This window comes from Bos indicus x Bos taurus, chromosome X (assembly GCF_003369695.1).
Source record: "Bos indicus x Bos taurus breed Angus x Brahman F1 hybrid chromosome X, Bos_hybrid_MaternalHap_v2.0, whole genome shotgun sequence".
NCBI lineage: Eukaryota > Metazoa > Chordata > Mammalia > Artiodactyla > Bovidae > Bos > Bos indicus x Bos taurus.
In genome coordinates, this window is record NC_040105.1 from 1,068,686 (window position 1) to 1,083,294 (window position 14,609).

The 14,609-nt window shown below is 49.6% G+C and overlaps 1 protein-coding gene across 6 annotated transcripts in view; it reads right to left on the reverse strand.

Moving 5' to 3' along the window:
- The window catches only part of DHRSX (dehydrogenase/reductase X-linked), a 223,314-nt gene that overhangs the window by 67,471 nt on the left and 141,234 nt on the right, over window positions 1-14,609 (reverse strand). For 2 of the 6 annotated variants that reach the window (XR_003509863.1, XR_003509864.1), the window contains exon 7: window positions 14,302-14,545. Coding sequence is in view for 4 of the 6 variants with exons in the window: in XM_027535274.1 (XP_027391075.1) it covers window positions 14,321-14,545 (225 nt within the window). In the remaining 2 variants the exon portion in view is untranslated. Of the gene's footprint in view, window positions 1-6,911; window positions 8,391-11,088; window positions 11,584-12,384; window positions 12,723-14,282; window positions 14,546-14,609 lie in introns of those variants that run through there. The other 4 variants (XM_027535274.1, XM_027535271.1, XM_027535273.1 and 1 more) reach the window with 4 other exon arrangements.

The following is a 14,609-nucleotide window of genomic DNA, read 5'->3' on the forward strand; positions in this document are numbered from 1 at the left end:
GTCAGCAGTTGATCACACACCCTGGGATCATCTGCCACACTCTGTCTTTAAAAAAAAGCGATTCCCAGAAGGTCTTCAGGGACCTTGAAATGAACCTGAAATGAACTCTTCCGGGTGTTCAGGTCTTCTGACCATGAGCTGCTTGTCTGTTTACTTGGACCTACACGGGGTGCCTTGCAGAGAAACCCACCTCTCTCTGCTTCTCTCTCTTTCTGCATCCATCTTTACCTCTCTGTCTCCTTCTCTCAACAAAGGTCCATCTACTCAAAGCTATAGTTTTTCCAGGAGTCACGTACGGATGTGAGAGTTGGACTGTAAAGAAAGCTGAGTGCCCAAGAATGGATGCTTTTGAACTGTGGTGTTGGAAAAGGCTCTTGACAGTCTCTTGGACTTCAAGGAGATCCAACCAGTCCATCCTAAAGGAGACCAGTCCTAGGTATTCATGGGAAGGACTGATGCTGAAGATGAAACTCCAATACTCTGACCACCTGATGCAAAGAGCTGGCTCATTTGAAAAGACCCTGATGCTGGGAAAGATTGAGGGCAGGAGGAGAAGGGGATGACAAAGGATGAGATGGTTGGATGGCATCACCGACTCGATGGACATGAGTTTGAGCAAACTCCGGGAGGTGGCGATGGACACGGAGGCCTGGCGTGCTGCAGGCCATAGGGTTGCAAAGAGTCGGACACAACTGAGCGAGTGAACTGAACTAAAATGAACTGTTTGTCTCTCTCTCTGTCGGCTTCCATCTCTTTCTGCTTCTCTCTCTCTCTGTTTCTCTCTGTCTCTCTCTGCTTCTGTCTCCTTCCCTTTTCCTCCTCCCCTCCTGCCCACACAGGTCCAGAGCGGAGCTGGAAGTGGTACCACGACCCCACGATCCCAAAGAAGGCAAGCACGTCACTGCTGCTTGGCAGTGGCAAGACTCCTTGCTTGGATCCTCTTAACATCCCCAGTCTCTGGCCACGCCATTGGGCTGGGTACCAGCTCCGTCCAGCTGCTGAGGCTGCGTCTCGGGGAGGGGCCCCTGGACCAGGCAGGCGGGCAGGCAGGTGTTGGGGGGAACGGATGTTCTGAGACGCACATCCACCAGCTTCTCCCCGCTCCCAGACCCCGAGTGCTCTGAGAAAGGGTAGCCGGGGACACCTCTGCCTGAGAAGTAAACAACAGAGCTCAAGGGCTTGGTGGATCTCAGCAGCTCTGTTATTTATTACTTTTTAAAAAGTTTCGTCTGGAACACACGGATGACTCACTTGGAATTTTAGCGCGCACCCCAGCTCTGCTGCTCTAAAGCTAGTTGCACGCGGCTTTGAATGGTTTAGTCTTTGGAGCGGGGCCTCGGGATCCACAAAGGACCCTGGTCTCCAGGGGACCCTGGCAATGTCTGGGGACGTTGGGACACAGACACCCAGCGTCTGGGGTGTTACCACGGTGGTGGGGCTCCCGACGTGTGGTGGGGGGTGACCAGGGACGCTGCCCCATCCCCACGGTGCCCAGGACACCCCACGGCAGAGCCCAGCCCCAGACGTCAGTAGGGCTGAGGCTGAGAAAACTTGACTTAGCTTAAGAGACGCAGTCTGTCTGTCTGTGTATCCATCACCGACCTCTTATCTACCATCACCTAGCACCTATTTTTGTTTTGTGTTTTCATCCTTCCTTCTACTAGCGCCACCTGGGAAGCCCAGGAGATGCAGGTTCCGTTCCTGGGTCAGGAAGATCCCCTAGAGGAGGAAATAGCAACCCACTCCAGTGTTCTCGCCTGGAGAATCCCACGGACAGAGCAGCCTGGTGGGCTACAGTCCACGAGGTCACAGAGAGTCAGACACGACTGAAGCGACCGAGCAACAGGGTCTGTTTCTATTACGAAGGTTGTTGGAACTCTTCCTATTGTTGCTCCTTCCTCCCCTTCAGAGATGGAGTTTTGAAAGGAAGCAGGGTTTCCGCTACAAGGGAGCATTAAAGCCTGCTTGTGTTTGCCAAGGACACCTTGCATGCTCAGTCACTCCATCGTGCTCGACTCTTGAGACCCCATGGACTGCAGCCCACCAGGCTCCTCTGTCCATGGGATCCTCCAGGCAAGAATACTGGAGTGGGTTGCCATTCCCTTCTCCAGGGGATCTCTTCCTGACCCAGGGATGGAACCCAGGGCTCCCACATTGGCAGGCAGATTTTTACCACTGAGCCACTAGGAAGTCCACAAGTGACCATTTTATGGTTTCTTCCCCTCAGGATATCCTTGAATGAAAAATTCTCAATGCATCTACACATCTGGCAGCGTGGTAGACCAGAAGTCCCGAAGGCCCTTGAAGGACAATTTAAGCCCATTCTGGGTAAATGCATTCCTGAACTCACGACAGTAAAATGATTATAAACCCATTTCAGTTACCCATGAGGGTTAAAAGGAGCCATGCAAATAAGACTGCATCTGTGAGATCCACCCAAGTGTCAGAAATGAGGACACTGTGACCAGAAATATGAAAAGTCAAAAATTAAGGGCAGGTGTCAAACACGGGAAGTTCGACATGACCTCCTAGGAGGAAGGCTAAGAATTATAAAGAAAAAAGGGAAGAAATAGATGCAGTTCATATCACCAGAAGTTGTAAGTCAGCAATAAACTCAAAGAGTGCTAGAAGTTAGTGAACCTCAGAAAATGCTTTGTTGAAAGTGAAAGTCACTCAGTCGTGTCTGACTCTTTGTGACCTCGTGGACTATACAGTCCATGGCATTCTCCAGGCCAGAATACTGGAGTGGGTAGCCTTTCCCTTCTCCAGCAGATCTTCCCAACCCAGGGATCGAACTCCGCATCACAGGCAGATTCTTTACCAGCTCAGCCACCAGGGAAGCCTAAGAATACTGGAGTGGGTAGCCTATCCCTTCTCCAGGTATCTTCCCAACCCAGGAATCAAACCTGGGGTCTCCTGCATTGCAGGCGGATTCTTAACCAACTGAGCTATCAGGGAAGCCCTAAAAACAAAGGTTGCTAAGGTGAGTTATAATTCTGTGCCATGACTCACTTCATTGAAGAGAGCCTCAGAGACTGGAGAGTTCTCAAGCTTATTACTACGCATGCATACTCCCCTACCACACATGCAGAGACCCAGGACATTGTTATGTCTGGGATAATGTTTATGCTCTTGTGCCCTTTGTTAAACAAACCCGTAGGATAGCGGTACCCAGACAACACCACACACACAACTTCAACAGATTTCTTAAATGACAAATTTAGTGACTATAGAGCCGGGATGGAAAACCATGCCTGGCATGGATTTGCCCCTAAGCGTCCCTCAGACAGAATGCATAGGTCTCACTGTCCATTCGGCAAACCCGGGTATAGACAGGGCACATGTTAGCAGCATCAGTTGATGGAAGAAGAGTCAGCAAGACAGACACCAAAAAGCTTAATGACAGCGCTCATTGTGAGACCTGACCCATCCTGAGGACCAGGCCACTTGGGAAACAGGCATGGCGCTACCTCCCTGACCCGTCCTGTGGGTCTTCAGAGAAGCTTCCTCAATCAGCCTCCCAAACCCTCTAGCCTTGGTGCACCTCCTATGGTTGTATTTCCTAAAAGCCAAGGTGAGAGGTGTTTATGAAATAGACACCCTCAACATTCAGTTGGTATCAAGACAGAGGAACTGGGTCACATTTGACACAGACCTGCATTTGCAGAGCTCACTTCCATGAAAAGTGCCTCTTATCATATCCAGTACATCCCCGGTTTCTGGGCATTGGGACTTTATATCCTTGGGGCTATTACTCATCCCACTGTAGATGGCTAGCTCCTTTAGGACAAGAGCTCTGTGGCACTCAACGGGGAGCTCCATCCAGTGTTTGCTCAGAGCCTGGCTGGGTAGCCCTTCTCTACACACGGTTGCTGGAAGGATGGATGGATGGATGTGTGAGTGGATGGATGGATAGATCAGCAGTTGATTTATGGATGGATGGATGCGGGGGTGGATGGATGAAGGATGGATGGATGAAAACATGGAAGGATGCTGGATGGATAGATGAATGAAAGCATGGACGGATGAATAGGTGAAAGGATGGATGGGTGAATGGACACATAGATGGATGGACTGGTAGATGGATAGATGGGAGGACAGATGGATGGATAGGTGGGTGGGTAGATGGATGGAGAGATAGATGATGGATGGATGGATTGATGCATGGATGGATGGATGGGTGGATGGATGGATGGATGTGTGGATGGATGGAGAGATAGATGATGGGTGGATGGATGGATAAGTGGATGGATGGAGAGATAGATGATGGATGGATTGATGGGTGGGTGGATGGATGGATGGATGGGTGGATGGATGGAGAGATAGATGATGGATGGATGGATGGGTGGATGGATGGAGAGATAGATGATGGGTGGATGGATGGACAGATGGATGAATGGAGAGAGATGGATGGATGGGTAGATGGATAGATGAAGGATGGATAGATGAAAGGTTGGATGGATGAATGGACACGTAGATGGATGGATAGGTAGATGGGTGGATGGATGGATGGATGGGTGGATGGATGGATGGATGGGTGGATGGATGGATGGATAGGTGGGTGGGTGGATGGATAGATGGATAGATGGATGGGTGGATGGATGGAGAGATAGATGATGGGTGGATGGATGGGTGGATGGACAGATGGATGAATGGAGAGAGATGGATGGATGGGTAGATGGATAGATGAAAGATGGATAGATGAAGGATGGATAGATGAAAGGTTGGATGGATGAATGGACACATAGATGGATGGATAGGTAGATGGGTGGATGGATGGATGGATGGGTGGATGGATGGATGGATAGGTGGGTGGGTGGATGGATAGATGGGTAGATGGATGGGTGGATGGATGGAGAGATAGATGATGGATGGATGGATAGATGGGTGGATGGATGGAGAGATAGATGATGGGTGGATGGATGGGTGGATGGACAGATGGATGAATGGAGAGAGATGGATGGATGGGTAGATGGATAGATGAAAGATGGATAGATGAAGGATGGATAGATGAAAGGTTGGATGGATGAATGGACACATAGATGGATGGATGGGTAGATGGATAGATGGGTGGATGGGTGGATAGATGGGTGGGTGGATGGATGGATGGGTGGATAGATGGGTGGGTGGATGGATAGATGGATGGGTGGATGGATGGAGAGATAGATGATGGATGGATGGATGGATGGATGGATAGATGGGTGGATGGATGGATGGATAGGTGGGTGGGTGGATGGATAGATGGATGGGTGGATGGATGGAGAGATAGATGATGGATGGATTGATGGATGGATGGGTGGATGGATGAAAAGATAGATGATGGATAGATGGGTGGGTGGATGGATGGATTGATGGATGGAGAGATAGATGATGGGTGGATGGATGGGTGGATGGGTGGATGGATGAGGCGGTCATTCCCATTGGTGAGCAGAACTCACTGATGCTACATGGAAGGGATGAACAGGCAGCCTTACTGACAAATGCACACACTGTGGGTCCACCTACTGAATCATTTTGCCCAGGGGCAAAAGGTCCTCCATCGCTGTGCATGTCCACACCACCCCCTCCCAGGCTCCCCGAACATCACTGCCAGGCTCAAACCCAGAATCCCAGTGCTCATGATGCCTCAGATTCAGCCGTACTCACCCGATGGTGCACAGGACCTCTCCAGGTACTGGACAGTGTCTCCAAGCTCTGAGGAATGTTCCACAGTCAGGTGTGGAGGGAACACGGTAACTTCTCCAGAACCGAGTTCTCTCTCTCCCCTGGTGAACAAGGGCTTCCCGGGTGGCTCAGGGGTATAGAATCTGCCTGCCAATGCAGGAGACGTGGGTTAGATATCCTAGGGTCAGGAAGAGCCCCTGAAGAAGGGACTGGCTATCCACACTCCTGGCTATCCATTCTTGCCTGGAGAATCCCATGGACAGAGGAGCCTGGAGGGCTACAGTCCACGGGGTGGCAAAGAGTCAGACACAACTGAGCGACTGAGCACGCACACCCGCCCACCCAGTGGATGAATGACATAAAGGCAGTCGTGAGATGAGACGGGGCCATCTGAGGCCAGGGTCCTGCAACGTTCCACTTGACCTTGGAGCCTCTCTTTGCTCAAGGATTACGGAATGTCCCAGGGATTCTCAAGAGACTCAGCAAGAACAAGAACTCAGCAAGCTTGTTCTCTCAATGACAAAGGATGGCAGCTTGGCCAACTTCCCCATCCTGAGCCTGTACTTAGGAACCACCTTTGTAACGATGGGGAAGAGTAGCTGGTGCCTCAAGCCATGCAATGACTCTCTGGTGACACACAAACCTCAAAGGCTGGGGTCTTCCTATAAGTCAAGATTCTACTTCTTGGAACATCATTCTGGCTGTTTGGAAATATTAGATGAGGCATGTCTCCATCTTGGTTTCAACACAGGAAGTAATCCTAGTTCTCAAACAGGACAGTCATGGCTATAGGACTTAGCAGAATATCTGAGCAGTTCTGGGAGGTGCCAGCGTTCAGGGCTGAAAGCTGCATCTCTGTGGGTCTCAAACTTGTCTGAGCAAGACGATGGCTTGAGGAGGTCTAATAAATACTGATGCTCCGAGGGATGAGTTTGGGAATTCTGTTGAAGGCGCGGCTGAGCATTAATTGTTTTCAGAGGCTCCCCTAGTGTGCACCCAAAACCCACTAGCCTTACCAGACCTTATCATCATTCAGTCTCCAAGTCATGTCCGACTCTTTGTGACTCCATGGACTGCAACATGCTAGGCTTCCTTATCCCTCGCTGTCTCCTGGAGCTTGCCCAAGTTCATGTCCACCAAATCGGTGATGCCATCCAACCCTCTCATCCTCTGTCACCCTCTTCTCCTCCTGCCCTCAATCTTTCCCAGCATCATGTCTTTTCCAATGAGTTGGTTCTTCACATCAGGTGGCCAAAGTATTGGAGCTTCAGCTTCAGTCCTTCCAATGAGTATTCAGGGCTGGACCTTGGGGATGGTCTTCACCACCCCCGACAGGCTCGAGCACATGGATGCTTTGATGGCTGAGGATATGCTGGGGGTGGGGGTGTCCTTATCGGCTGTAGACTTGTTTCTCTTTCTTGAGGTTGGAAGGAACGTGAGCAAAGAAGGCTATAGCATTTGCAGTTCCGGTGCAAAATGAAACTGTGTATTCCTTGTTTTCACTTCATTAAGAACTTCAAGATGGTGGCCACAGAGCATTAAGGCAATAGACGTTCTTCTGAACCCAGGGTCCTGTGTAGCTACACGGGTCAGTCAACCAAGAAAGTAACTTTACATATGTATACAGGAAACTGTGATCTCCATGGTTTTCCAGGTCATCAGAGAATGAACAAATGTTTTCTGAGTTTTCAAGCTTTCTGGTTCATGTAGGATGTAGTGGATTGAATACTGTCTACCAAAAATTATGAGCATGTCTTAATCCCTATTATTGGTGGATAGGACTGTTGGCAAAAGGGTCTTGGCAGATGTAACTAATGAGGGATCTTGAGCTGAAGAGATCATTCTTGACTATCCAGATAGAAGTTAAGGGTCTGAGATGAGGTTCCTCCTGGATGGAGGTGGCCCTAAACCCAGAGACAGGGTCTTTATAAGACACAGAAGAGGAGAGACATGGACACAGAGGAGAAGTCACGTGGAGATGGAGGCAGAGACGGGAGGGAGGTGGCCACCAGCCCAGGGACGGATGCCTGGAGCCCCCAGAAGCTGGAAGAGGCAGGGAGGACCCTCCCCTGGAGCCTCTGGACGGAGCTCAGCCTTGGGACACAATGACCATTTGAGGACCATCTCCAGGGCTAGGGGAGGATGGATGTCTGTTGTTTTTAGCCACGTGTTTGGGGTCCTTAGTTACAGCTGTCCCAGGACCGTCGTGTAGACAGCACAAGAGTGAGCTGGGTGAATCAGCAGGGTAGTCCACGGGGACCACTGGCCCCCATCACACAGAGATCCAAGTGATGAGTCACTGGGACCCACCAGTTGTCTTGTGGGCTCACACAGTGCTTGTCACTTCTGCAGCAGGGAGGAAGGAGGTCAGGGATCTCTGACCCTTGGCTTCCACTGTCTCTATGACCTCTGTCTGCTCTCTTCCTGGTGCCGGTCCCTGGTTCCCGGGAGACTCCTTGTCACACCATGGCTCTCATGGGAAGGGTGTCAGGATGTCTCTTATCCAAGGAGACGTCCTGCAGAATCAGGGCACCTACAGAAGTCTCTGGCTTGTTCTTCTTGGGCCACCACGTGGATAGTCCTGTGAGCTGATGTCTCATCTCTGCCAACCACAGCCGCACATGGGCGAGACGGTGAGAACCTCAAATGCACACGTCCTCATCTCCTGCTCGTTTACACTAACACCTCCTGGTCCCGTGACACTGAATCGGTTGCATCCTGTTCATCTGTAATGAAAACATGGTCTCTGGAGTTAGACACACCTCAGGGTCCCACCCAAGGGCCACCAGGACCTTGAAATGAGGTCAGACATTGAGTCTTTTGGGGGCAATTTCCCACCCACTTGATGGATTTACAATTCTCCCCACGGCACACAGGGAGACGACACCCGGTGTCCACATACTATGGACCTTGGATAAGTCTGACCGTCCTCCCTTTTTGTAAATAAAGTTTTATTAGAACACAGCCACACATGTTAGCATTGTGTCTGTAGCTCCTTGTGTGTTGTATGGAAGAGCTGAATAGTTGTAAGAGAAAACATATAGCCCTGCCATAGGAAGATATCTATTAACTGGTCATTTACGTAAAAAGTTGGCTCTCTTGGAATGCTATCTATCTGAATATCATCACTCATGAATATCTATCCATCCATTCATCATATCTACCTATCCACTCACCCATCCATCATCTGTATCATCCATCCAGCATATCTATCCATCCACCCATCCATCACATCTATCATCAACCCTGAATATCTGTCTATCCATCCATCCTATCTCTCTGTCTGTCCGTCCATCCATACATCCATCCACCCATCATGTCTATCATCAATCTTGAATATCTATCATATCTATCTGTCTATGCAACCATCATATCCATCCATCCATCCATCCATCACACCAATCATCAGTCCTGAATATCTATCCATCCATTCTATATATCTATCTATCCATTCATCATATCTACCTATCCAGCCATCCATCATATCTGTCAATCCATCATATCTATCCATCCATCCATCCATCCATTCATCACAGCTATCTATCATCAATCCTGAATATCTATCCATCCATCCTATCTGTATGTCCATCCATCCATCCATGTCTATCATCAGTCCTGAATATCATCATATCTGTCTACCCAACCATCATATCTACCCATCCATCCATCCATGTATCCATCATACCTATCATCAATCCTGAATATCTATTTATCCATCTGTTCTATCCATATATCTACCCAGCCATCATATCTACCCATCCATCCATCACACCTATAATCCTAACATCTATTTATCCGTGCATTCTATCCACATATCTATCCAACCATCACATCTATCTATCCATCCATCTACCCATCATGTCCATCAATCCTGAATATCTATCCTATCTGTCTATCCAACCATCATATCTATCCATCCATTACACCTATCATCAGTCCAGAATACCTATCCATCCATTCTGTCTATCTACCCAACCATCTTATCTAACCATCCATCCATCCATCATCTCTATCATAAGTCCTGAATATCTATCATATCTATCCATCCATCTAGCATATCTATCTATCCTGTGTATCTATCAATCAATTGGTGTCTACCTATCTCTATAATGTATCTATCTTTCTATCCATCTCTTTCCATCTATCATTCTATATGTCTACCTAAATATCATCTAGCCAGCATCTATCTACCTATCCATCTGTCTGAATATCATGCCTAATATACATCTATCTACCTACCTATCCATCTATCTACCTAAACCATAACATCCAGGTACCTGATACTCTTTTAGAACAGAGAGCTGAATGAATGAACAGATGAACCGATGAGTAAATGATGTCCATGAAAGGCTCTTGCACTATATCTTAGAACACAAATCTCTAGAATCTTTTCCTGTCTTTTGCTTCTAAAGAGAAGCAGAGCTACCGAGGAGAGGTGGAAGCAAAGCCCCCATGAGCACGCCATTCTCCAGGCAGATGGCGACAAGCAGACAGGGGAATGAAAACTCACACGTCCTGGGAGGGTACCATCTGTGGCGGTGCTCCTACACCAGGGGCCATGTGCGTGATGAGGATGCGGTGAGTTTCTGGGGACAGTGTCAGGACAGCTGTGTCCTGTGACTCAAAGCTGTGCCGGGGACCCCTATGGGAGCTTCCTCTTGTGCAGTGCCACCAGGTGAATGGCATTGCCACAACACCCAACACCATGTGCCCAGAAGACCCATCACCAGAAATAAAGTTTGGGCAGTGTGCCTGCAGCCCCATCCACGCTGAAGAAGCAGGTATTAGATGCCAAGACACAGCTTCGGCATCTTTGCTTAGAAGCAGATTTGTTTCAAGTTGAACACCTTTGCCGAGAAGCGCGCCCTGCCCCAGAGGCAGGAGACTGAGAGAGAATCCATTCTTGGTTGTCTTGAGTATTCCCAAGTGAGAGTTGTGCTGTTCCTTCATGGTTTCATTAAGTGACCGTTGGATAAACACTTTGTCCCAGCAAAATGAACCCTCCTTCACTGCTGGTGAGAATGTAAATGGTGTACACTCTATGGAGAACAGGATGGAGGTTTCGCAAAAAATTAAAAAGAAGAGTTGCCGTATGATCTAGCAATTCCACTTCTGGTTGTTATACGCAGAAGAGGGGAAAACTCCAACTTGAAAAGATACACGGACCCCACTGATCACACCAGCACTATTTACAACAGTCAAAACATGGAAGCAACCTAAGCGCCCATCGACAGGTGAATGGGTCAGAAAGATGTGGTGCACACACACAATGGAATAATGCTCAGCCATGAAAAGGAATAAAATAATGACATCGACAGCAACACGGATGAACCCAGAGATTATCGCACTAAGTGAAGGAAATCAGACCCAGAAAGACAAGTACCATATGATACTCACTTATATGTGAAATCTAAAAAACCAAAAAATGATACAAATGAATTTATTTACGAAACAGAAGGAGACTCACAGATATGGAGATCAGACTTGTGGTTGGCAGAGAGGAGAAGGTGGGGAAGGAATACATTAGGGATTTGGAATTAACACATGCAGACTACTGTATCTGTACAGCACAGGGAGTTAGATTCAATATCTCGTACTAACCAGTAACGGAAAAGAATCTGAAAAAGAATATGTGTGTATATATAGGGTTGGGCAAAAAGTTCCCTTGGGTTTTTTCATGACGTCTTCAGTTCAGTTCATTCACTCAGTCGTGTCCGAATCTGTGACCCCATGGACTGCAGCACTTCCCTGTCCATCACCAACTCCGGGAGCTTGCTCAAACTCATGTCCGTCGAGTCAATGATGCCATCCAACCAGCTGGTGATGCCATCCAACCATAACATCTTATGGAACCTCAAACAAACGTTCTGGCTCACCCAAGGTATTTATAACTGAAATACTTTGCTGTCTACCTGAAAACTAACACAATATTGCAAATTAAGTATAGTTAAAGAAAATGTTTAAAAAAATAAACACTCCATTCTGGAAGCACACTCTATCATCTTATACTCATGAAGTATAAACCCAACTCTGGAAGAGCTGCTGGTTACAACCCCAAGCCTAGTGTGCTGGAAGCCCGATGTCAGGTCTGGGGCCTCCATAGGATTCCATCTGTCGAGGGAATATGGCTAGCTAAGCAGCAGTCACTGGTCTTGAAATCTAGGGTGCGGTCTGGCAGGAAACACATACAGTCATTTTGTTAGGATCCCACATGTCCGAACTCTCCACGCTAGACTCTGAGAACCCAAGAGCCGTTCTCAGAGACAGGATGGAGCCTTCATTGACCTGACTGGTGGGCATGGGTCCAGGCAAGAGTCTACCACCCTGTATGAGATGTTCATACGGGTCAACAACTGTGTAAGTTTCTCGTATCAAATCATGATCGTGGTATTGGTGTTCTGTTTGTCTTTTTAGCTGCTGTGTCTGGCTTTTTGCAACCCCATGGACTGTAGCCCGCCAGGCTCCTCTGTTCATGGGATTTTCCAGGTAAGAAGACTAGAGTGGATTGCCATGCCCTTCTCCAGGGGATCTTCCTGACTCAGGGACTGAACCCCGGTCTCCTACAATGGCAGACAGCTTCTGAGCCACCAAGGAAGCCTTTTGGTGTTGTTTAAAAAATGGAAATTTATTCTCAGTTTTTTATAATTTATTTATTTCACATTAAAATAATTTTTCTTTTGGCTGCACCACGTAGCATGTGGGATCTTAGTTCCCTGATCAGGGATCAAACCCACATCCCTGGCACTGGAAGCCTGGAGTCTGAACCACTGGACCACCAGCAGGGAAGACTATTGTCTCTCACTTCTGCAGATGCAGGGCTGAGCTCCCTGCAGAGGCTCCAAGGGAGGGTCCTCCCCGCCTCTTCCGGCTTCTGGAGGCTCTGGGCGTCTGTCCCTGGGCTGGTGGCCACCTCCTTCCCGTCTCTGCCTCCGTCTCCACGTGGCTTCTCCTCTGCATCCGTGTCTCTCCTCTTCTGTGTCTTATAAGGACCCTGTCCCTGGGTTTAGGGCCACCCCCGTTCAAGAGGACCTCATCTCAGACCCTTCACTTCACCACATCTGCAGAGAACGTATATTCACATAAGGCCCCACTTCTAGGCTCCACCCATCAGAACCCACTATCCTCCAGGAACATTTTCAGGCTAACGCAGGCTTCTCATTGATTGACTTAAAACCTTAGGAATCCATCCTCTCCCAGTCCTGACAACCAACCATCCATCGTCCCCCAGTCCTGGAGACCAGACGTCTGAGGTCAAGGGGTCCCAGGGCTGAGCTCCCTCCAGAGTCTCCAGGAGAGGGTCCTTCCTGCCTCTTCCAGCTTCTGGGGGCTCCAGGTGTCCGTCCTGGGGCTGGTGGCCGCCTCCCTCCCGTCTCTGCCTCCATAGTCCCATAACCCCCTCCTCTTCCGTAATCAAATCTCCCTCTACCTATCTCTGATAAACAACCTCATGAGCACACTGGTAAGCAAGAACAACATCCTATCTGAAGACCTCCATTATTATTGGCAGTGATTCTTGCCCCAAATATGAACACATCTGCACGTTCCCAGGTGGCAAAGTGGGAAAGAATCTGCCTGCCAATGCGAGAGACACAAGAGACTGGGTTCAGTCCCTGTGCCGGGAAGGCCCCCTGGAGAAGGCAATGGCAACCCACTCCAGTATTCTTGCCTGGAGACTACCCATGGACAGAGGAGCCTGGGGGGCTACAGTTCAGGGGGTCGCAAAGAGTCAGACATGACTGAGCGACTAAAAAATGACAACCATATTCTGGCTTGAAGGATAACCCACGTCCTGCGGTATAACCCATATTCCAGGAGAGGGACGTGCCCATATTGACAGATGACGAACGGAAGGGCAGAGAGCAGGAGAGAGGTTTCGTGTGCCCACTGAAGGGTGAGGGGACAGCAAAGCTGCCGTTCTATGACTGAGACCCGAAAAGGTGGTGGAGGTGGTCCAGACGCCCACGTCCTGTCCACATCTGCATCCTAGAGAGCCCCATGGGGACTGTGTCCCGGGCTCCCCTGGCATCACGTGTCCTACAGAATTACCTACCTCTCAGGAGATGGTCCTTGCATGAGTCGTGGGGTGAGACCCTTGGTGGGAGCCTTGGGGGCCACATATTAGCCCCTAGGAGCCGGTCCTCCTGAAGACGGTGCAGGGTCACATGACCCTTGATCAAGGCAGTAAAGAAGGAAGGCTCAAAGCGTCTGCCTTTCTGGGAGCCAGGAATCAGAGACGCATCTCTGGCATGATTTGTGTGTGAGAGAGACAGGAACGCAGGACATCCTCAAAGCTTCCAGACTTCCCTTGAAAGTGTGTGTTTCACCCAAAACGTGTCTATCTACCCCAGGGTCCCACATCGCCTCTGCGCTTTAAGGAAGGAACACCGCCCATGAGGCTTGCAGGATTTAATGACTCAGAGCAGCCAGTACAATTGGACACGTAGTGGGGGATCACAGGATTCATGGCTGAGAACCACACCAGCTCAGGGGTCCACTCAGCATTCTCTGTTTCCCGTGAGTTCCCACCCGGGTCCCGACGGGAGACCCTGGGGGGATACAGAGCCCGGAGGGTCGGGGGGATGAGGGTGATGGAGAGACGCGGTTCAGTACAAACAGACCTGTGAGGGTGGCACTGACCGTGGTGTTCCCCGTCAGATCATGCTCTTCCCGGCAGACCGCTCCCGCTGAAGGTCTCCCAGGTCACATCAGCAATGCCCGTCAGCTGGCAGCTTCTGGCCCAGAGCTGCCGCTGAAGCTCTGGGTCGTACGTGGCCTCCAGAGACCGGGTCTCCTTCTCGTTGTAGAGATAGCGGCCACCGAGACCTTCCAGGGCCGGGGTGACCGCGGCATAGACGGAAGTCCAGGCTCCCTCATCTGGGGTCTGCAGGAAGAAGGAACGCAGAGGAAGATGCCAACTGTCAGAGCAGGTACACGGGGGTCTCGGG